The sequence below is a fragment of the Chelonoidis abingdonii genome, chromosome 3 (assembly GCF_003597395.2).
Source record: "Chelonoidis abingdonii isolate Lonesome George chromosome 3, CheloAbing_2.0, whole genome shotgun sequence".
Classification (NCBI taxonomy): domain Eukaryota; kingdom Metazoa; phylum Chordata; order Testudines; family Testudinidae; genus Chelonoidis; species Chelonoidis abingdonii.
Window position 1 is genome coordinate 133,149,695 of NC_133771.1, and position 23,531 is coordinate 133,173,225.

The following is a 23,531-nucleotide window of genomic DNA, read 5'->3' on the forward strand; positions in this document are numbered from 1 at the left end:
GCAGCTAGAGGCTTTTGCAGCCATTGCACTTTGAAGGTAGGGTGGGATTTCCAAAAGCACTCAATATTGCCTTTACTCTGTTTCTATTGAAATCATTGACTCCTATCGGCTTCATTAGGAGTCCTACCTTTAGTCCTCCTCACATTGCCCTCTTGAGATTCATGCATTAGCCTCCCAAACGAAGACATAATTATACTATTCTCTTCTTTATCCTATACCTCCCACTGTCATTGTCTCCTCCTCCTGTTCTCATACTTACACAGCGAGCTCTTTATCCATATTGCATTGCTAGGAGCCTCTATAATGCTATATAAAAATAATAACTGCACATCCTTTAAACATTTTATACAAAGCCCCATGTACTCCATGTGTCACACAGGAAAGTCCACTGCAGTTTCATTGGAATTAATTCTAAATTCTATTTAATCTCATTTGAGGATTCTAATTAATTAAATAGGAAATGGACAATACAATAAGTTCTGTAGACCACGTGCTATTTATTTTGCTATTAGATTTATTTTACACGGACCTCACATTTTTGTTTTCATTGTGCCACCAATTTTTGTATGGACAACACACAGAAGCTTCAGGCAGCTGGGTAGGGATAAGTTGGAACCTTTGACATCCAAGGAAGTATGCGGGGCTGTTTGGGAATGAACACACTAACTCTTCCTGCTAATGAATGTAAATGCAATAAGTTAATAATGCTGGCATTTAAATAGTCATCTTTAACTTTCAGAGTTAACATACAGATATCAGCTGGGCACTTCACACCTCCCAGAGCGTTACAGGATTAGGTGGGTTAACTTATTACTATAAAAGCTACAAACTTACTTTGAAAGAACTAAAATCTAGATTTGGTAGTACAATGCTGTCAGAAGGGGTGGCGACTGGAGCAAATTTCATGGCTGTAAAATGTACAGAACCCTAACAGCGCACTATACTTGAGAAATAGAAGCCATTTTGGTGCAAATCCAAGTCTCTCTAGCTGTATAACCCTTTGTGTTTCCTTTGACCTCCTCCCCTTCTCACCCTGCTCTTGTGTATTTTTAGAATGCTCTGATCCTAAAGAGATGTGACTAGAATAAAGTGACCCAATGGTGGGTCCCTCCCCCATTTTTTTTTCCTCACTGCAACAGAATTTCTCCTAGAATCCTATGGAGTCCACACTGCAGCAGAGCTCTGTTACCTTTTCAAAGGATGCAACTTGCCATTGCCTTGCCTCACATGGTCCCTTCCAATCCCTTTTCAGGCAGCTAGAACCCAAGGGGACTCAGTAGAGAAAAGTGCCTGCATCTCCCCAACAGGATTATGACCAGCTCGTTCCTCTCCACTGTCCTTGCGAAACCCTCAGCAGAGCCCATTGTTTGCTGGGCACAAACCTGTATTATGTTCCTATCTGACAAAGCTGATTTGTTTCCACTTTGTTTGGAGAATCTTTGAGGTCAGGGAGAATAAAATATAGCCCTACTGTCCTGTGTGACCATATGGTTAACTAGGGTTTTGAGGGGGCCAGGCTAACCTTTGTTTGTTTGTTTTTCACACTTTTTTTAGTGAATTAGTATTTGTGAAAGGTGCCAGATTAACAGCCCTGGAGACTGAAGCCCGCTGTTTATACACAGAACAGGTACAGTATGGGTAGTGGCAATGGAAACTTCCCCACACTGCTCTGCCAATGTGCCTCAAACCTGTCCTGGATTGCTCTCTTTGTGGTGAGGATGTAGTTCAGTGCCTATGCTCGTGTAGTCCTTGGCACCTGTGCTGAGATTGCAAACAAAGGGGTGAGTTGTGGTCAGAGACTTTGCAAATGTCCTTGTCCCCATGAGACTGGTCAAGCCCATCTTACATAAGGCCAATGAACAACCATTAGATGGTAATGATTTTTACTAAAGATCTAGGCCGGATTTACAGATCTCAAGTAGGGACCAATTATGTAACATATATGTTAACATAGGGATTTAAAAGAGCAAATATACATGTACATTGCACAGCCACTTCATACCCTACGTTTGGGGCTTCAGTAACTTTCTACTACCAAAATGTCATTGTAGTGGTAGCCATTTCCGCTGAGCCCTAGCTCGCCCCCTGTACTACTCTGAAGGGAGTACCGTATGTAGGGTGCTGAGGCCGTGTGTGCTTGACAATTGTCCTGTGTCTTTGCTGTGATCATCTGTACCTTTATACTCAATCCACTATTTACACTCCATTTAATACAAATTAGTTAAACCCACATCCTCCAAAAGATGACCAGCTCTATGTCAGATCAATAATGATGATGACAGAAGGCTGATAAACTCTAAAAAATCATTATATGAAATAAACACATTCCATGTTGTCTGTTCATTTTTTCTCATGTTTATATCTTTCCGTAACTTACCATCCTGGGGTCAGAAAGTCATCATTTTATTTTGTGTTTTATTTTTCCTCTCCCTGTTCTCCATCTGTGCTCTGTGTAGATGGAGCCATCCCACTAGTATTCAGAAAGAGTATTACCGCTGATACATTACTTCATGTAATGGTTATAATTTCCTGAATATTTTTGCATCATCTTTATCCTTGGTGCAAATCCAGGGCTCCAACAGGGATTAATTTAGCCATATTGATAATGTATATAAATACATACACAGGCATCTATTATTACATATGTTTTTAAATAATGCGTCACCATAAATATATACCAGAAATGTACAGTAGAACTTCCCTAATTGTCACTTTGCTAATCCACAAATCTGATCCTTCTCAAAAACAACAAAAAATCTTGTCTGTCTCACCCTGTTTCTCAGCACAGATTTAATAAAGGAGCATCGCAGAGATAAGTCATTCTTGTAAGATTTCATTACCTTTACAAATATGCGAGAGTACGTCCACCAGCAGCTAAAAAATACCATCAAAAATAAAAGCAAATTGCTCATCAAAATAAGTTAATAACCTACATTCATGTTTGCATTACTCTAGGTGGCTTTCTATGTGTTATGTTTGCCGACCAGCTAATTTACAAAACTTGATAATCAACAGAGTATCTTGGTAACTAATGAAAATAAATTGGATTCTACAGTAGAATTAGCATTATTTTTAGACTGACAGCAAAATAAATCCTAGACTCTTAAATTCTCTCTCTTTCTCCAGTTCTTTCTGGAGATTTGGATGGTTGTCTTTTTTCAAACAAAACTTTCACCCACTGTTAGTTCTGGGGGTGTAACAATGAGTGTATTCACTAAATCAAAAATGGGCAGAACAAGGAAATGTATAGATCCTATTGACACTGTTAGCATTAACATATTCATAGTCCTTATGGAAATTCCCTTTGGGGAGGAAGGGAGCTCGAGGGTGCAATAGCTTGAGAAGAGCAGGAGTTATCCTATCAAAGGCCCAGATAAGTCTGGGTAGAGCCTTTACTAGTGCCAAGATAGGCCTTTGCTACCAGAAGATATAGTGGTTCTGGGAGCCAAACTTCCAGTCACTCCCATTGTTGTTGTGGGGTGAGGAAGGCAGGGAGAGAAACTCTGCCTCCAAGAGAAGAATTCTGTACAAACTCCACAAGTGGAAACTCAGAGTTTCTTGTCCCCCATGTAGGAATAGCTCATGTAGGGGACCATATGGCCCGTTTAACAAAATGTTGTATATTAATTCAGAGAGACAAGGTGAGTGAGGTAATATCTTTTATTAGACCAACTTCTGTTGGTGAAAGACACAAGCTTTCAAGCCACACAGAGCTCTTCCTCAGGACCTGACCCACATTGTCTCTCTAATATCCTGGGACCAGCATAGCTACAACAACTCTGCATACATACTAATTCAGTCATTTCCCATAGCCTTTTTTTTCCACAGACCACTTCATAAGAGAGATTCTTTCACTGACTCACCTCCCTTCTGACACTCCACACCCACACATTTGGTTCTCAGAATGTTTTATTGTATAGGTTACCAGCAATGCGTGTATGGAGCACTGGTGCTCTGCAGACCACTGTATGAGAACCACTGGTTTAACAGAAACAGCAAAATACCAACCAAACCCTCAAACAAGTCACACCTAGAGACACTGGGCCAGCTTCTCAGCTGGGTGTAACTCAGCATAGTACTACTGAAGTCAGGAGAAATACACCAATTTATATCAACTGAAAAACTGGCCTACCTACTTTTAGAGCATTTTAAATAACCCAGTTGCTGTATCCATATGAAATAAAGTCCAATGTGTAATGACTGGACTGGTTATCTCTGACACACATTATCACAGAATCATAGAAACGTAGGCCTGGAAGGGACATCTAGTTCAGTCCCCTGCAGTGATGCAGGACTAAGTATTATCTAGACCACCCCTGACAGATGTTTGTCTAACTCTGACCTGTTCCTAAAAACCTCCAATGATGGAGATTACACAACCTCCTTAGGTAATTTGTTCCAGTGCTTAACTACCCTGAGAGTTAGGAAGTTTTCCCTAATGTCTAACCTAAATCTCCCTTGCTGCAGTTTAAGCCCATTGCTTCTTGTCCTGTCCTCAGTGGTTTATCACACTCCTCTTTATAACAACCTTTTACGTACTTGAAGACGGTTACTGTGTCTCCCCTGAGTCTTCTCTTCTCCAGACTAAACAAACCCATTTTTTTCAATAAGTCCTTGTAGGTCACATTTTCTAGACTTTTAATTATTTTTGTTGTTTTCCTCTGGACTTTCTCCAATTTGTCCACATCCTTCCTGAAGTGTGGTGCCCAGAACTGGACTCAGTACTCCAGCAGAGGCCTTAACAGTGCTGTGTAGAGTGGAAGAATTACTTCTCCCATCTTGCTTACAACAATCCTGCTAATACATCCCAGAATGATGTTAGCTTTTTTTGCAGCAGTATTACACTGTCGACTCATATTTAGTTTGTGATCCCCATTATAATCCCCAGATCCTTTTCTGCAGTACTCCTTCCTAGACAGTCATTTCCCATTTTGTATTTATGCAATTGACCATTCCTTTCCAAGTGTAGTACTTTGCATTTGTCCTAAGTGAATTTCATCCTATTTATTTCAGACCATTTCTCCATTTTTTTCAGATCATTTTGAATTCTAATCCTGTCCTCCAAAGTGCTTGCAACTTCTCCCGGCTTGGTATTGTCCACAAAATTTGTACACGCACTCTCTATGCCATTATCTAAATCATTTATTAAGATATTGAATAGAATCAGACCCAGAACGGATCTCTGCAGGACACCACTCAATATATCCTCCCAGCTTGATTGTGAACCATTGATAACTACTCTTTGAGTACTCTTTTCCAACCAGTTGTGCCCCCTCCTTATAGAAGGTTCATGTAGGCTGTATTTCTCTAGTTTTTTGTTGAGGTCATGTGTGACAGTATCAAAATCCTTACTAAAGTCAAGATGTATCACATCTCCTACGTCCCCCTATCCACAAGGCTTATTACCCTATCAAAGAAGGGTATTAGGTTGGTTTGACATGATTCATTCTTGACAAATCCATGTTGACCGTTACTTATCATCTTATGTTCTTCTAGGTGCTTACAAATTGATTGCTTGATTATTTGCTCCTCTATCTTTCAGGGTACCAAAGTTAAGCTGATTGTTCTATAATTCCCCGGGTTGTCCTTATTCCTCTTTTTATAGCTAGGTACTATATTTGCCCTTTTCCCAGTCCTCTGGGATCTTTCGTGACCTTCACTAATTTTCAGACATAATCGCTAATGGCTCAGAGATCAGTTCAGCCAGTTCTTTAGGTATTCTAGGACATATTTCATCAGGGCCTGCTGACTTGAAGACATCTAACTGGTTTAAGTAATTTTTAACTTATTCTTTTCCAATTTTAGCCTAAGATCTTAGCCCATTTACACTGATGTTCATTATGTTAGTTGTCCAATCACTGCTAACTTTTTTGGTGAAAACTGAAACAATAAGGCATTTATTACTTCAGCCATTTCTGCATTTTCTATTTTTGCTTCTGTTATCCTATCTGTTATGGAGCTTCATGGCAGTGCTGTAAAATTAAATAATGATAAGAAAAAAGCCTACTATCCCAAATTAACTTCCATAAATGACTTGAAATCAAGTGGGTCATGAACAGTTATGACTTTGCTAACTGGTAAACATATTTTTCACTTTTAGCATCCTCATTATATCTTTGCCAATGACATTTAAACAAATCTCCATGTCTCAGAATAATACCCATACACAACAGTGAAGACACCATCACAAACACATGCTGATCCAGGCATCATTTTCTAAATTACATTTAATAGTGCAAATTAAATGACCCCAAATAAATAAATAAATTGGGCAGTGAAATGTATTTATGATATTTGGTATTTTGCACCTAGAGACTGCAATTTTTACACAAGCCTAAACAGTTAGATCTATTCAACTGGGAAATCTTCTTCAAGCAAAGTGAGAGATGTCCCTTGCTAGGGAATTTTAAAAGTAGACTGGAAACAGCACTAGAAACTGTATTTTAGAGAAAAATCCTGCATTGACAGAAAAATGGACTAGAAATGGGTCTCTTCCATCTTTGAATTCCATGAGTAAAATCCTTACCCTATTGAAGTCAATGGGAAAACTCCCACTGACTTCCGTTGGATAGAGATTTCACCCTATGTCATGGCAAATAAACAATACTTAGATAAATGTGATATTAAACAAATAATTTCTGATAGCACATCCTCTGCTCACATGCCCTGTTTATACCACATATCTTTATGCATCTCATGTTCCATCAATGTTGACCTCAGCACTAAAGGAGGAGAGTGGACCAGAATGTTAAGTGTGTGGGCAGCATGGAGAGAAATGCTCAGTGTAATTGAAAGGTTTCTTTATTACAGTATCACCTTTCATTACTTTTCTGCCTGTATGAATTGCATCTGTGTGGTCCAGGCTGCCAAGTGCTCCTGGTAAATTGTAAAAGCAGCAGAGAATCCTGTGGCACCTTATAGACTAACAGACGTTTTGGAGCGTGAGCTTTCGTGGGTGACGAAGTGGGTATTCACCCACGAAAGCTCACGCTCCAAAACGTCTGTTAGTCTATAAGGTGCCACAGGATTCTCTGCTGCTTTTACAGATCCAGACTAACACGGCTACCCCTCTGATACTGGTAAATTGTGTGTCTGTTGCCATTTTTAGCAGTAAAGATACAGGTTGGTGAGACTATTCGGTAGAATGGACCATACAAAGAGATTTGTTCATACAGAGAAGGGTTAAAGGCTGTAAAGAATGACACATTTCTTTAAAGTTTGTCAGGCAGCAATTTGAATTTGGAATATTTCAAACAGTTCTTCCCCCTGCCTCATATTGCAGATGGTTTTTCAATCATTCATTGACTGATTTTTCAGGGCCTGCAACTGACGCTAATCACTGTGAGCTTAAGTTTGCACACAGCTGCAATGAAGGAGCTCAACCGGCTACAAGGGAGTTACACCAGTTTTACCCTGGTATAACTGAGAGAAGAATTCACCTTATGGTGAATATATTAGGGGTGACAAAAATGCGACATCTATCAGAAAAACATGTAGCAAATAGCCCATCTCCCAGTAAGAAATGAAAAATAACATCTCGCACTGTTGGCAGAGCCCATATTAACAACTCAGGTGTCATATGGGCCAATCCTGCCAACTACAGAGCAGCACCAATGAGGTGTGCTGTGTGCCTTCAACTCATATTGACCAAGCAGGATCAGGCCCATAGCTTTGTACTAGGGCACCATAAAAGTGTGAGAAAACTTAAGACAACTGACAGGATCTTAACCCATAAGAATGCAGTGGGTTAATCACCTAAAATCCAACCGAAGGATGAGAGTTTCAAAAGCACATAACGAGTCTTGTGCTTCTAAGACACTTGAAAGACAACAGGATTTCTGAATGGGCAGTCCAGAAATGAAAAGAGAAGGAAAGGAAAAAGCATAGTCTTGTGGTTAAAGCATGAGACTAGGATTCAGCAGCTCTGGATGCAATTTACAGCTGTGCAACTAACTGATATTTTGGTTTATTTTGGGTCAAGTGGAAACTAATGTTTTTTAGTGAACTGTTTTCAGTTACTTATAACTTTGTCTGTTTGGGCTAAAATTTTCCATGTCAGGAATCTGACTCAGGCTGATTTTTTATTTATTTAGAAAATTTCAGACCAAATGGCTTAGCCGTTTCCAAAGATTCTGGTGACCTTTTCTTTGAAAAACTCTAGCACCTCCATTCGTTGGAGCACGGACTTGAAATCTGACAGCAGTGGCCTTTGTATCAGGTGGCCAAATTTATCCAAGTTATAAACCTTTGAAAAACTGCTGTTTGAATGTGCTCAGTAGACACAACTTAGATTTTGGCAACTAAATTCCCTGAAGATTCTGTTTGCACTGAGCATGCTCCAGCCTGATGCTGAGTAGGAATTTTCCTGCAATTGCAGCTCTGGGCTCCTACAGGTTCTGTTGGCTCTGGGCACCTGAATGACCACCTGGCTGGGCCCAGGAAGTGTGGAGGATGAGGCTGTCTGATTCAAATGCAGAGGGGACAAGTGCAAGAGTTGGGGCGGGGGTGTAGAATTTGGAGCATGATATGGGGGAAAGAAACTGGGACTGAAGTCTGGCAGTGAGAAGAGAGAAATTGGGACAGGGAACTATGGGTGGTGGAGACAGGGACTGCAGGCTGGGGTGAGGGGAGACTGCAACTGGCTGGGCAAGGAGATTGGGAGACAGAGAGGGAAAGGAGGAGGGGCAGAAGCCAGTAGGTGGTGGGGAGACTGAGATTGGATAAGGAGCCAGAGGGATTCTGGGACAAGGATTGGGGGAGAAGCACACATAATTTGGAGAAGGAGCCCAGGGAGGGAGATTGGAACTGGCAGCTGGTGCTGAAGGAGAATGTGGATAGGAGTGGCAACTGGAAACCAGGACTGGGAAGAAAGACAGATTGGATGAGGAGCTGGGAGGGAGGGAACTGGGACTGGCTGGAAAAGAAGACTGGGACCAGGAAAAGGTATGGAGGGGCAAGAGTAGGACTTTCTGAACAAAGAAACTGGGACTGCAGTCAGAAACCTGAAGAGTGCAGACTGGGACAGCCTAGGTAATGAGAACCGTGCTGAGAGGAGGAACCAGGAGTGAGAGACAGGACTGGGACCAGAAACTAGTTTGAAGGGACGATACCGGAAGGTGTCATGCTAGGGACAGCGCTGGCTCCAGGCACCAGCGCTCCAAACGTGTGCCTGGGGTGGCAAGCCGCGGGGGGCGCCCTGCCGGTCCCTGCGAGGGCAGCAGTTAGGAAGCCTTCAGTGGCTTGCCTGCAGGAGGTCCGCCAGTCCCGCGGATTCGGTGGCAATTCAGTGGTGGGTACACCAGAGCTGGGAGACCGGTGGACCTCCTGCAGGCAAGCTGTCTAATATGCGGGACCAGGGACCTCCCGCAGGCGTGCCGCCGAAGGCGGCCTGACTGCCATGCTTGGGGCAGCAAAAAAGCTAGAGCCGCCCCTGGCTTGGGAGCAATGTGCAGAAGAGTCTGTGCCAACTCAAGCACTCTCCCCTTCCAATCCTGGAATGGAGCCCAAGATTCCTGAGTCTCACCATTCCTCTGCTGTCAGTATTATCTGTGAAGCCCACTGGGATGTGTTTCATCCCTCTCTAGTGCTAAGCCACACTGATGATGGTGACCTATCACTACTATCAGCTACTCCATTAACTTAAGTAGCAGAGGTCTTTGTGGTTGCTCTAAAGGTTCTAACCCTGCTGATGACCCAAATGGAAATCAGGATGAAACATGATGACATTTCTGGTTTTCAGTTTGCTTTTCTAAAAAACTAGGAATTCTCACACACAAAAACTTGATTAGAAGAACACTATTAAGTTTGCAAAGTCGAGCACTCACAAGTTAGGAAATATCAGAATTAACTTTAATTTGGGCCCCATGTACATGTGCGTTATAATACATTCTTCAATTATATTATCACAAGCTCTTTCCCACCCAGCCCTGCCTCATTTAGTGCCCGAGATGAACCTGCTCTGAGGATAAATAAGGGCTGAGCAGTTTAAAAAAAAAAAAAAAAAAAAGGCTGTTGTCTATAGAACCTCTGTCTCATTTGTTGCAGAAGCAGGAAGGTGTGTAGTGAATAAAGCAGAAAACTACAGGAAGGGAAAGGAGGGTCTCAAGGTTAAGGCAGACGAAGGCCGACCTAAAGAACAGGAATCTGTCCCTGCCTTTGTCACAGAATTCCTCTGTGATGCCCGGCAAGTTGCTTAACCCACATTTTTCACAGATAGTCACTAGTTGTATGGGCCTGACTTGGGACTCTGAGACCTAATGTGCAGACGTGCTGAGCACTCACAGCTGCAGCTGAAGTCAGTGGGAGCTGTGCTTCGAACATATGCAGGGTAATTACCATGGAAAAGTTAGCCCCTTCGTGTTTCATATTGGGCACCTAGCATTCATGGATACTTTTTGCTACAATCTTTCTATGCTCTTGTTCCCTGTCTTTAAATGGGGACAATAAGACACTCATCTCATAGGGGAGCTGTGAAAATAAATGTGTTTGTGAAGCACTCAGATACTAGAGTGATGACCACTACAGAAACCCCCCTGAGGATATTATTAATTCTGTCTGCAGAGCAAGGTTTGAATATTGTGCAGTAAATAAGGCTCAGGGCCACTCCCTGAACAATGAGGAGAAAAACAAAACATTGAATAGCTGCTCATTAATTGAGTACTGCCTGTCCTATGCAGGAAATGAGGCAGTGTTCTGAGGGAAAAAATAGAATGTGAAAATACAATTAAAGATGATCATAATACCTATGCACAAGGGAACAGAATTAAATTTGCACAGGCATTCTTAATTCTGGCATTTCACAATGTTTGAGTGCCTGATTTTGCAACCTTATTAGTGCTATTTTGAGGTAGTTCTTGTGTGTATATTATGCATGTACAGTGCTTAGAATATTGAGACTCCAGATGCTAACAGAATGTCAGCAATCATTATAAATGGCTTATTGTTTCAATTAGTGTCCGGACCATGGAGATATCTGCAGCTGTACAACTCAGAGAACCGCTGCTTGCTATGGGATCACTCCATGAAAAGAAACATGGCGTGGAACAGTTTCTTGTACCCAATGCTCAGTAAGGAATCCTCTGTTGGTTTTAGTAGGAGATAATAAACAACATTCCTTTATGCGGTTCCCAAAAGATAACCTACAAGAATGCAAAGCTAATGCTCTGTTATTTTAATTTAATCATCAGGCATTTATTAAAAAGAGGCTGATAACCAAGCAGTTATACTGTATTTTCCCCAGAAACACATACCAAAATCCATGCAAGAAATGTTTTGGCCAAATACTTTCTTCCCCTCTATGGTATACAGCCTTTCAAGTAACAGGCCAGGCAGTTACCTCATTGTGCTGGAAAAAAGTAAAGCTTTGGGTTTGTGTGAGCCAGCCAGATTCGTGTCCCCCCCCCCCCGCCCCCCGTTACAAGCCAAAGCTGAAATATTTCAGCAATGTACTGAAAACGATGGTTTCCAGCGTCAGGGTGCAACCTACCGAACAACAACAAAATAGGCCAGAGGGTCTGAACTTAGTGAACTGGGCAGCAGACAATACCCGGGGGAAACTACCTGTGCTCACCTTACCCCTCTGCGTCGCGCTCATTAATGAGTATAAACCAACACGCACATGGTCGCCTATCTGCACATGTTGCATAGTCTCCAAGAAACTGCTGCAAACCTCAGCGCTGAACGCAGACCAGAAATAATAAAAGCTACGTGTTCCTTCCTCCTACCCTCTCATTTCCCCCTTAAACCTTATTTTCAAAGGCTCTGGTGGCCACGAAGATGATTGGTGTATGTGTCTGTGTCCCCTGGAGCTAAGCTGGCTGGGTCAATCAATCAATCAATCAGCAGAGGATCAGTGAGTCTGGGAAGAGAAGCTGGAGGCTGGGCGAGGGAGAAGGGAAAGGCAAAAAGCAGAGTAAAGGGAAATAAAAGATTTGGGGTGGTTCACACGACATCACCAGCAGCAGCAGCTCCCGGGCTGTGTCCTGCAGCTCCAACCCCGCCAGCTGCTGCAGCGCAAGAGAGCACGTGCGAGCGGTGCCGCCCGGGTGCTGCCCCGGGGAAGACACATAGGAACGGAGGCAGGCTCGTTGCCCGTTTTCATTGCCCCGTGGCTGCGGCCGGCGACCCTCCGGTGCCAAGGGAGAGAGGGGCGGCCAAGCGCAGCGGAGACGCGGGGCAGCATCTGATCCGCTCCAGGGAAGCGGAGAAGCCGCACGCCCTGGCCCCGGAGCAGCAGGCGAAACTTCCCCGCAGCGCGTTGCGCGATCGCAGGGGAACCCGCCCCAAGGCTGGGGAGGCAGCTCCACGGCCAGAGGTGGGAAGCGTTCGAGCAGCCGGCGAGGGGAGGGGAGCGGAGGGAGCGCGCTGTCCCCCAGCCCCGCACTTCAGGGGGTGGGGAAAGAAGCCCTGGGCAAAGGGACCTCCCCGCAGGAGAGACTGAAAAGGAGCCAGAGAAGGGGGGGGAAGCGCGAGCCTAAGGAAAGTCCCCCTCCTCCCCCGCCAGCAGCGACTTTGCGGCTGTCCCGACTCCGGATCAGGATGCGGCTCCTACTGCTGCTGCTCCCCGAGCTACTCCTCCTGGTGCCGGCTCAGAAGTTCTCCGCGCTCACGGTAAGGCAGACGCTCCCCTCTCCTCCCTCCCATCAGGTGGGCTTACCAAACAAGGACAACCCTCGGAGCTCCCTAGTTGCGGCCAGCGCCGGGAGCGAGTGTGAACAGTTTGGGGGCGCGTAGGGCGCACCCCGAAAACAACAAATCCTGGACCTGATCTCCTCCCCTCTCCCCTCCTAGGTCAGGCTAATGCGGAGGTTGAAGGAAGTGTACAGGTCTTAGAGGGTGGCTCCAGGTGACACTTCCCATGTAGGTTCTCTAACCTGTTGTAGTTCCAGAGATCAAACCTTCTCAGCCTGTCCTATGTGGACAAGGACTGATGCATTGCTATGTATTTCGGTAACTCGGTGGAGAGAGAAAATGAGACCCCTTTGCAGCTGACAATCCCTGGCAGAGATCAGGGAAGCTGACTTTAAATAAAGACAGCACTGCATTGCTGTTCACCTTGCCCGTAAAACGAGCCCTGGTTAGAGAGAGACGCAAGCTGGAGAAACTAAATAAGAAACCTGCTAATGGATGATTTCCAATGGGTAAAGTGTGTGAGGGAAAATGATTTAGTAGGTCAGTAACAAGAGAATTCAGCACTGGAGTTTAGCCACAGATCAGGTAGGCATACAGGTTGAATTGTTGCTATGATGAAGACAGTTACCAGCCCTTCTGTACCATCTGCTGGGGATGACTGGGAGTCATTCCCATTTTTACCCAGGCCCCCCCGGCCGACCTCACCGAGGCCAGCCAGGAGCACTCAGGGGCTAATGATGAAGACGGATATCAGTCACATTGTACAGTCTGCCATCCCAGGACAAATTCCTTCCCCTTTGCTTGTAATGTGCTAGGTAACTTTGCTGCTGCTGAAACCCTTTTCTGAGCCTCCCTGAGACAAGATAAAGTGATGATGGGGGAAAAGAAGAAATAAAACCTCTCCCTCTTCTTGGATCTATTTTAGATTGAAAATTCTTCAAGGGTAGTCTTCGTGTGTATTGTACAACACAGAACATGGAGTAATACTCCATGAAATGTACCATTTGCATTTTCCAAGGAACAAGATTAGTTATTGCAGTTAAATGGAAATTTACTGGGGGTCTCCACAGAGCTTTAGTCTAGTATTATTGCCTTTATTATGTTGTAGAGGAATAACCCTTGCACTGAAGGCTGCATTTGGAAATATGTGGATTATCTTTGGTGGACCATTTAAAGTATAAAGCCCCATGAAACGGCCCTTCTTAGCTATTCTGGAGCCCCTGATGCTAAACATGGGACTATGTATAAGGATAGGTAAGCCAAGTCATTAGGATTGCTAAATAAGCCATAATTGCTTCTCTAGCCAAGATGTGAGGTTTGCAGCTAATAGCTCAGTTCAGTCTTCTTGTAGAGGTTGTAGTGTTTGCAAAACTATAATTAATGCAATCTGTAGAAATAAAAACATATTAACTGTGTTTTTAAATGAATGCTTGAATAAACATAAAGGGCAGCATACCCATTTTCAAGCAGTTAAGTGTTTGGGTAAAGGATATTCAGTTTGAAGGTTTGCAAAGGGAGATGTATTCTATTTTTATCTTAGACTTTCAGACAATGAATGTTTCTATAAGATAGTAAATTTCACACAGTGATATTTTCAGGGGCTTGGAGGTGTTGCTCATACCTGAAATTCTTTGTAAGGTGTCTTGTCTCCCTATCTAATTTATTGAAAATTATTTGTAGATTAGCAATTGCTAACTGAAACCACAAAGCTCACTCCACTTTTGCAAGCACAAAACACATGAAATCAAGTGGAGTACCATAACACAACTTGGAAAGACTGATTTTTAAACTGCCCTCTCATGGTGAGAGAATTTTTGGGGAAAAAAGTTTTTCTTTCCTTGGCCTTTTCTTTCCTTATAAACATTTTAAATGATTGTGAATTAGAAAGACGACCAATCTTAGTCGTTCCATGTAACAGCAATTTCTGTTATATAACACCTTCCATCCCAAAGGATCCTAAAGCATTTTACCACTAGATATATATACACTGCCACTGAAATTCAGCCATCTCTGGGGAGATGGATGATAGCTCTACTGAAGTGGAGGAAGTGAAAGTTTCGCCAAGGAGACTGGGGTAAACCACTGTCTTATGAGAATGTAATGTGTCATATAAGGCAAATATAACTTTGGTTTCACCTGAAAGACCTCCCTCTCCCAAATAAACTATATGGCACTCAATTTATATACCTTGGAAGGATGAAAAGCTAAGTCAATTCTGAAGGAATTTGAACTTGTGCTTCCAGAGGGGTGTTGAAGTTTGAAACTTGATGGTTAGGTTTGATCTACATTGGGCTTCTCACTGGTGGCAACCCGCTCTGGTATAGCTGCAACAGTGCTAACTCCTGGAGGCAGTGAACCTAAGCCAGTTCTTCACAGCAGTCCCTGTGGATGTGCTCTCACAGAGCTGGCCAAACATGTCGCTGTTTACATTAGAAACCTTTAATCCATAAAGTAGGTAATAAACGCCTGGCTGCACATAGTTTGCAAACAGAAAATGTTAATCTTGTAAAAATTTCCCATAAAAATAAATCTTGGGTCTTCGGTTTTAGTACCACGTAGGGCGGAGTGTTATTCCTACAAAATATTTGGAGACATTCCTTATTAAAATGGAAAGTGAAATATCACAGCAACAGGTAGCTCAATCCTAAATCATTCTGTATTCTTCCTTACAGTCATTTGACTTGTAGTTCACAGAGTGTATCAATATGATAGTTAGGGTATGGCTACACTTGCAGCTGTACAGCGCCGGGAGTTACAGCAGTCTTCGTACAGCTGTGTAGGGAAAGCGCTGCAGTGTGGTCACACTGACAGCTACCAGCGTTGCAGTGTGGCCACATTTGCAGCATTTGCAGCGCTGTTGGGAGTGGCTGAACAGGCATTCTGGGATACCTCTGAATACTTCTGGAGGCCAATTACAGTGCTTTTGGTGGCCACACTGGCGGAGCAGCGCTGCATCACCAGCGCTGCAATCGTTATACCCCAGGCAGAGCAGGATTACAGCCAGCGCTGCAGCCAGGGAGATGCAGCGCTGTATGTGCCTTGCAAGTGTGGACAGTGAGTAAGTTGCAGCGCTGGAAACCCACCACCAGCGCTGCAACTCTCCAGTGTAGCCAAGCCCTTAGTTATTTTTCTCCAGTTATGTGCTCTTCACTCCTTATTTCTTAATACATTAGGGACATTGACTTCCCTGAGGTACTGATACAAAGACATGCATTTTCATCTCTAGCACTTCTCAGAAATGTCAATAAGTGTTGTGTGTGAACCGAACCTGGGATATTTGGGTCAATACATGTGTGTGAACGGGAGTGAAGGGAAGTGGTGGACAGACATGAAGGGAAGTGGGTTTTTTTTTTTTTTACTCGCTGCATCATTCTACAATGCTAGGTTACCTTCCTCTGCATATAGGGCACCCGTCTCTTTTCCATGTGGCAAATGAAAGCTGCCCACCAACATCACGGCTGGGGAAGTAACTAACAGAGGCCAACATTTTCAAAAGTGGCCACAGATTATAGGTATGTAACTTGACACACCATTGTCCTGAGTTTCACAAGAGCTGAGTACCTACAATTCAGATTGAACTCAGCAGGAACTGAGTGCACTCAGCATTTCTGATAATTAAGCCTCAGGTGTTTTAGGCAAAAATCAGAGCATGTAGAATCAGTGGCCAGTTTTAAAAATGTGGCTCCATGGATCAGAAAATTCACTCTCTCATTCAGCAGCTCTAAGGCTCTAGATATAAAAGAGAATTTGACAGTGTCGAGGGTCAGTTTTTATGTTTGGATCTGGCAAAATAGGTTTTTTGTTTTAACTTATTTCCCTGGTAGCCCCAGAAGCAGAGCAAATATTGTTTTCAAACAAGAGTCTATTGTCTGCTTCCATTTAATTAGGAATACATTCTTCAATTAAAATTCCCTTGGGGAAAATAAAAAGCCCAGGGCTTCAATTAAATGGAAAAAATGATTTTGCAAAACTTGAAGTTTCACAAAACCCCAAAGGGAAAAGTTCTAAAGGTTTCACACAACTCATAACTCCAGTGGGTTCCCCAGTCCCTGGTAATCAACCTCATTTGTGGCTCCAGTGCTGAGCCACGGCTGGCCTCTAGTCATTGTGTAACTATGTGGCTTCCAAATGCCTTGACACTAGCAGCCAAACTGATTTCTGATGTGCACAAGAGTCAAAGACCACCACTGCATCCAAAGTTATAATCTGGTTCTTAAAATTATTTCAGTCTTGCAGAGCTCTTGGCCCGTTCTCGTTCTAAGACTGCTGTGCCAAGGTTTCTCCTGAACTCATCTCCTGTGAAACATCATGTTGCAATGCCAGCTGAGTATGAATAAGGGGTGGGGGGGGAATATCTATCCTATTAAAAAACTGTCAACTACTAGCTGAGCCACTGGGCTGGGGGGAGATTTTTATGAACAAACATTGGAAGCAGAACACTTTTCATTTTGGGAAGCTGGGGTGAGAGCTATTTCATAAGTACGCTATTTTAGGGGACATCTAGATAAGAAACTGTTCAATGTGGAGGGGTTGTAACCAATTTAGCTCCCTCTCCCTCTGTCAAACACCACTATACAAAGTCCTTATCTTCTAAAAAGAACTAAACTTTGTTCTGGAAACACTTCTGTGGAATGACAGATGGGATCCTGCAACTCTTGCAGTACATTACTAGAATATTTTCATGGTATATTACTTTTGTTATGGCATATAATATTTATTTAGCGTCACAAATCTCCTGTCTATATCTATACCTATATCTATCTCCTTACTGAAATATATTGGTAGATGAGAGAACAGAACTAGGTTGGCATGATTCCAATAAGGGCAGTCACATATTATGGATCTAGGTACTTTTGCGTTGAAATACAAAGCTTAAATGTACACTCCATCTTTCTCTAGTTTAAGTAACACTTAGATTGCTGCAAGGATCCTGAACTGAAAACATGGGGCATCTTTAATGCTATGTTTTTAGAACTATCAGTGCAGCTTCTATCTCAGCTGGACTTGTGTGTGTCTGTGTATTAATAGCATGCAAGTGTTTCTTATTTGAAAATATTTGCATTGTTCCTAATGTACCACAAATATTTAATTTTATGCCCAAAAGAGATGCAGAATCATGTTTGTCTTTCAATTGAATATCAATTTTAGAGCCTACCAGAAAAGAAAATTCTTGTTTGCATCTGGAGAAATCTCTTACTGAAATGTACACCTCGGCCTGTCAAAAGTTTCTTTCATCAGATGCTGAATATTTCAAGGAACAATTGTTTTCTTTTTCTCCCCAGGCACATGCTTCATGAGTATTCAATAGCATTTAATGCCCTGGATAGGTTCCACAACACTCACCAATGTAAGATGGACCACTAAGGTAGTTGAATAGAGGGAAGCTAAACACAATCAAAGCTTTCCAAGTTAGGGACCCATTTGGATGGCGCCTACAAAACCCAAACATTTGGAAAAAAGTTACTTTAATTGTGACTCAAAACCAAGACCATAAATAAAACTGTAAGTGGCTCCAGATCCTAACAGCATTGTTAGAGCAAATGGGCATTGATGCAACAAAGGGTACATCAGTTCCAAAAATAAAACACTCTCAACAATGCTTCCCTACAATAAACTTTCAAGACACTTCTCACTGTAAAAAACCAACAACAGGGTTATTATTAAAAGGGTGAGAGGAACTTTAGATTGTGTGTTAGAAGTCATTTTTATGCATGCAGCCAACAAACACAGTCCCATTTAATGTGAAGTGAATAATGTAGATGTCAGGTTGACTGCATACTGGGAATGTTTTAAAACTGAAGGGGGCAGTTTACAGGGGGAAAAAAACATACATAGAAAGATACATTTATGAAAGGCCCTCCAGTCCATTTTGGTGCTTCCTTTCATTCCCTGTCCTCAGAGGTAGTCCAAAAGAGTCATAGCACTAATGTGTTCTTTTTAACTGTGGGCAAACCTCCAAAGCTTTGGAGGTTTCGTTCATTTTGGAGGAACATCCAAAAATGTAGATACTTATCCAAAGCTTATCTGAACCTCATTGGTTTGGAAATCAGTCTAGAAATCTCTTCAGGCTCTCGCTTGCTCAGGAGTTTGCTAGTGTTTCCAGTATTTTAGCCAGGCCAGAGTTACCACAAGAGCAGCTGTTTTCATGATATTCTGATACTTCACCTTTCTGTCATGCTCAAGACCAGGAAGAGGAGAGGGGCCTGAAAATTAATAACCAACCTAGGGAGTCAGGAGAACTATTTTTAGATTGCAAATGAAGGTTTGAGTTTGGTTCAGGAGTATTGATTTTTATCTGAACTGCTTCATTTGTTCTTGATAGAGCTGTGTGGAGGGTGGAAATTGTGTTTCACGAAGGATCTAGGGATTTCAGAATCTGGTTTTGTTATGATTAGGAACAAAAACTGAAAGTTTGGACATTCTCTGCATAGGAAAACTCTGCAAAAATTTGTCTGTCAATCAAAGCCTTTCATTTTGATTTAGACTTTTTTATTTTGTTTTATAATATATAAAATAAAAATGTTTTGAAATGACAAGTAGTTTCAAAACTAAAAACATTTTTGACTATCATGTCAGAATAGGATTTGCAATATTGTCAGAACTTTTTGTTTTATAAGGGGAGAGGACACAAAATGAAATTCTGTCAATATTAACCCAATTTTGAAAAATGTTTACACAACAGAATATCATATTCTAATGGAATTTGGTTCCATCAAAGTTTCTCTGACTAGCTCTATTTCCTAACTGGTACCCACCCCTTTCATTTCACTTGCAGGACTGAAAGCACTTTCTACATACTGACAGTGATTATTGTCTCGAAAAATAAAAAGTTTAGGAAAAGCTTGCAATCTGTTAGATGCTGACATTACATGACATAATAAGTACTAAAGACAAGGAAAGATGACTGAAAATACAGCAAAAATTTAGAAATATTTGTGCAGATTACAGATCAACAAACAATCCTAGTTGGCTACAAGGGCAATAATGGCTGAAATGAGGGCAAATTCTCAATGTAGCCAAGGCCAGAAGGGCCACGTCTAGGAAGAGAGGTTAGTGGAATCTCCATGCCCATTAATTCCTTGGCCTTGCTGTCAAGGTTATCCATTAACTATGTCAATTGATATAGCATTTTGTGTGATGTGGCCAGCTAGTCACTTGGTATGGTCTGAGTTTCCTGACATCACAGCCCCAAAGAAGAATAGGTAACACAGCACCACTCATTGGCACAGAATCACTAGGGTAAGATTCTTAGTGCCATGGGTGCAATTAGCAGCCTGAAATTTTAATCAGCATTTAGAGAATAGGTTTTGGGTTTTTTTTGCAAAACTTAAACTTAAGTAAATAAACTGACTTAAGAATTTTTTTTTTAATTTTAATTTTAGTTTTCAGAGATGGAGTTGGTATTTTATCAGCTGATGAAGATTCAAGACAGTAGAAACTGCATCACAGAATCATTGTTAGGGCCACAAGAAACATAAGAACAGCCAAACTGGGTCAGACCAAAGGTCCATCTATCCCAGTATCCTGTCTGCCAACAATAGCCAATGTCAGGTACTTCAGAGTGAAAGAACAGAACAGTCAATCATCAAGTGATCTATCCCGTGTTGTCCATTCCTAGCGTCTGGCAAACAGAGGCTAGTGACACATCCCTGTCCATCCTGGCTAATAGCCATTGATGGACCTATTCTCCATGAATGTATCTAGTTCTTTTCTGGACTCACTTATAGTCTTGGTCTTTACAGCATCCTCTGGAAAGAAAAACGTTGACTGACATATCAGAGGTAGCCATGTTCGTCTGTATCCATAAAAACAAGGAGTCTGGTGGTACCTTAAAGACTAAGGGATTTATTTGGGCATAAGTTGGAGCTCCCATGGGGAAAAACTAGTGGGTGCTTTGCACCCACTGGCAGCCAAGTTCCCCTTGTCCCACCTCTTCCTCCTCTCCTGAGCGCACTACATCCCCGCTCCTCTGTCTATCTCCCAGCGATTCCTGCCTGGTTGCCGCCAAACAGCTGTTTGGCAGCATTAGCGGGTTCTAGAAGGGAAGGGGAAGAGTGGGAACATGGCATGCTCAGGGGAGGAGGTGGGGAAGAGTTGGGGCCACAACAGGGATTTGGGGAAGGAGTTGAAATAGGGACAGGGAGGGGGCAGAGTTGGGGCAGGGACTTTGGTGAAGGGGTTGGAATGGGAGCAGGGCCTCATGGAAGGAGTGGAGTGGGGATGGGGCTTGAGGTAGAGGGGGAGTTGAGCACCCAGGGGAAAGCGGGGAAGTTGGCACCTATGTCCATAGGCACAGCCGCCCACAGCTTCCAGCAGCCACGGTTCACCATTACCAACCAATGGGAGCTGCGGGAAGCGGTGGCCAGCATGTCCCTGCTGAGATGGACCAGTGAATCAAAAGCAGAGTAGCAGGCTGCAGCACAAAAGACAACTGCATCTTGATGTGAGGTGTGTGTGTCACTTGAGGAGTTTCTTTATTTTCTACTCCTATCTAGGAGGGAGTAAAGGAGATGGGGTATGGGGGTTAGGCTTAGAAGCTATTCTGGGGGAGAAGAAGAGATGGGCAACACCTTTTTGGATTCACAACCCATTTGACCGTAATCCACGTCTGTAAAGAGAAGTGAATTTACCCAGTGCACATGTACTGAACTGTCTCAGCATGGGTAAGGTGCATGTAACCAGTGTAAGCTGAGCTATATTTTCTGAATATTGGATGTAAATGTTCAGCTGCCTACATACCTGAAATGCTTTGAGATTGGAATTAAAGTTTAACACAGGGAATTTCAAAAGTAGAATGTTTTTTAAAGTGAAGCCATTGTAATACGTTTAATACAGACAGAACTATGCTTTGTTTGCTTTTCTCATTTCCTACTGTTATATGAATACATCTATTCTCCTTTTTGAGATTTGGAAGTGAATTTAGTGCTTTTGAAAGGAAAAAAAAAAGACAGTGCTAAAGCCAGGCATAGCTAAAGAAGATACACTGGAAAGCTTTGCTAGACAGCTCCAACAGCGGACTTAAATCCTCCTCAACAGCAGCCCTGCTATCCAAGTCTCAGATGGCACTTGGAGACTGCCAAATACACTTAGTTGAGTAATTTTTACTTAAAATGCACAAAACCCTAAAATCTTGAGAGCAAAAGGGAAAAAAAACATATTTGTTTCGGGAAACCAAATAGGAATAAGACAGTGCCTTCTCAAGTGTAGGGTTAGTGCATTAATCTACATGGGGCCAGATTCCAAACACATTCACATCAGCGGCCACTACAAATCCAAAGTAACTCCAGTATATCTGGTTTATGGTCTCTGCAGGGTTCTAGTTAATGAGATGCTGCCCTGATGGACACACTGTGTTGCCCCAATGGCGCTGCATAGTCTTGGTCCAGACAGAATGTGCCTATTACATGTGCTGAGATTATATGAGACTAATTATACTGATCATTTTTTTAATAGTCAATTTGTCAAATGTTTAGATGAACATTATCCAATCAGTTATCATTACAGTACATATACTATAATACACATTATAAAAAACTGTACCCTTAAAGTATGCATAGGGATAAAAAACACAGAGGACTGTGATTGGAACATAACATGACACATACGCATGTATGTATCTCTGCTATATTTGATAGGATTTCTTTTTGGAGGTAGATGTCAAAGACCTCAGAGACTCAGGATAAAATCCTTTCAGTATAGCCAGGTGGTATCACTCATCTAGCATCCTAAAGGGCAGACAGGTCACACACATCTTCCTTTGAAGCCAACATCTATGGCACTTCATGAATCAGCCACTGGAGGGAACCCAAGAACAACATTGATCAGCTCAGTCATCTGTGTTGGGGCGGGGGGTGGGGGGGGTGACAGTGTCAAAATTCCTCTCTCCACCATGCAATAGGAGTGCCAGAGACACACCTCACTGGGAACCTCAGTGCCCAGTACTTGCAGCTCCACTTGTCATCAAGTGGGACACACGAAAGACAGTATCAAAGGAATCTTAAAAATGTGAGATTTCTCTCTTTAAATAGAAGATCTTCTGTAACTGTAGTGCCACGATTCTCCCGAACATGAACCATTTACAGTAATAAGAATGAGCTAACAGCAGGCTAGTGTGGCACAGAAGAGAATTATGGGCTAAACTGAGAGCTGTCCCTTATACTATGCTACATTTTGAGGTGTTCGACCTATTGAAAAGGCATGTGGGTGGCTCATAAAATGTTTATTGCATGTATCAATTGGCGTTCGTTTTGAAGCATTTACTTACAGGACTTTTAGTGAGTGTGGTAAGAGAAAGAGAACTTATTTTCCACACTGCATTTAATAGGATTATGTTTCAAGCAGCATTATCTCGGGAAGGCAGGTTTCAAACATGTCAAAAAATTTTAGGGATTTCAGCCTGAGTGGATTTAGTTGCAAATCTGAACTTTGCACAGGAGAGTTTATCTTTCCATTGCTTTTCCAAAGAGGCATCGTAAATTACATTTCTGGAAGAAACAAAGCTTTTTGAAAGAGGAGTTCATCTGGTAAATTCTTCCTCTGTTTAAAGTTCCCTTTCCTTGTCATGTCATGCACTACACAGACAGTGACATAAGCAGATGCTGAAGGACTCTCCAAGCAATGTCTGTGTCATTACCTGATGATAGAACTTCATAACACAATTATAGGTCAACATACAAGCACTGACAGTGCTATTTCCTTCAAAAGAAGAAAGACAAAACTTAATGAGCGCAGTTTTCCATCATCCTGCACCTTGTCCAGTCATTTACACCAGTGCCAAATGGGTGTAAACCACTTCCACTAGTCTGATGTGGTAGTATTTTACACCCACTAGGCACTGGAACACCTGGTGCAGGGCGACAGAGAATCAGATCAGGTCCTTAACACTAGATGGCAGAAGCAGA

At 42.5% G+C, this 23,531-nt stretch overlaps 1 protein-coding gene across 1 annotated transcript in view; it reads left to right on the forward strand.

Annotated features, from left to right (window-relative positions):
• Positions 1-11,988: 11,988 nt before the first annotated feature.
• Positions 11,989-23,531, forward strand: part of SMOC2 (SPARC related modular calcium binding 2) — a 184,152-nt gene continuing 172,609 nt past the window's right edge. Inside the window, exon 1 of the mRNA XM_032780989.2 lies at positions 11,989-12,609. Within this exon, the coding sequence (XP_032636880.1) occupies positions 12,538-12,609 (72 nt within the window). The 5' untranslated portion in view covers positions 11,989-12,537. The remainder of the gene's footprint in view (positions 12,610-23,531) is intronic.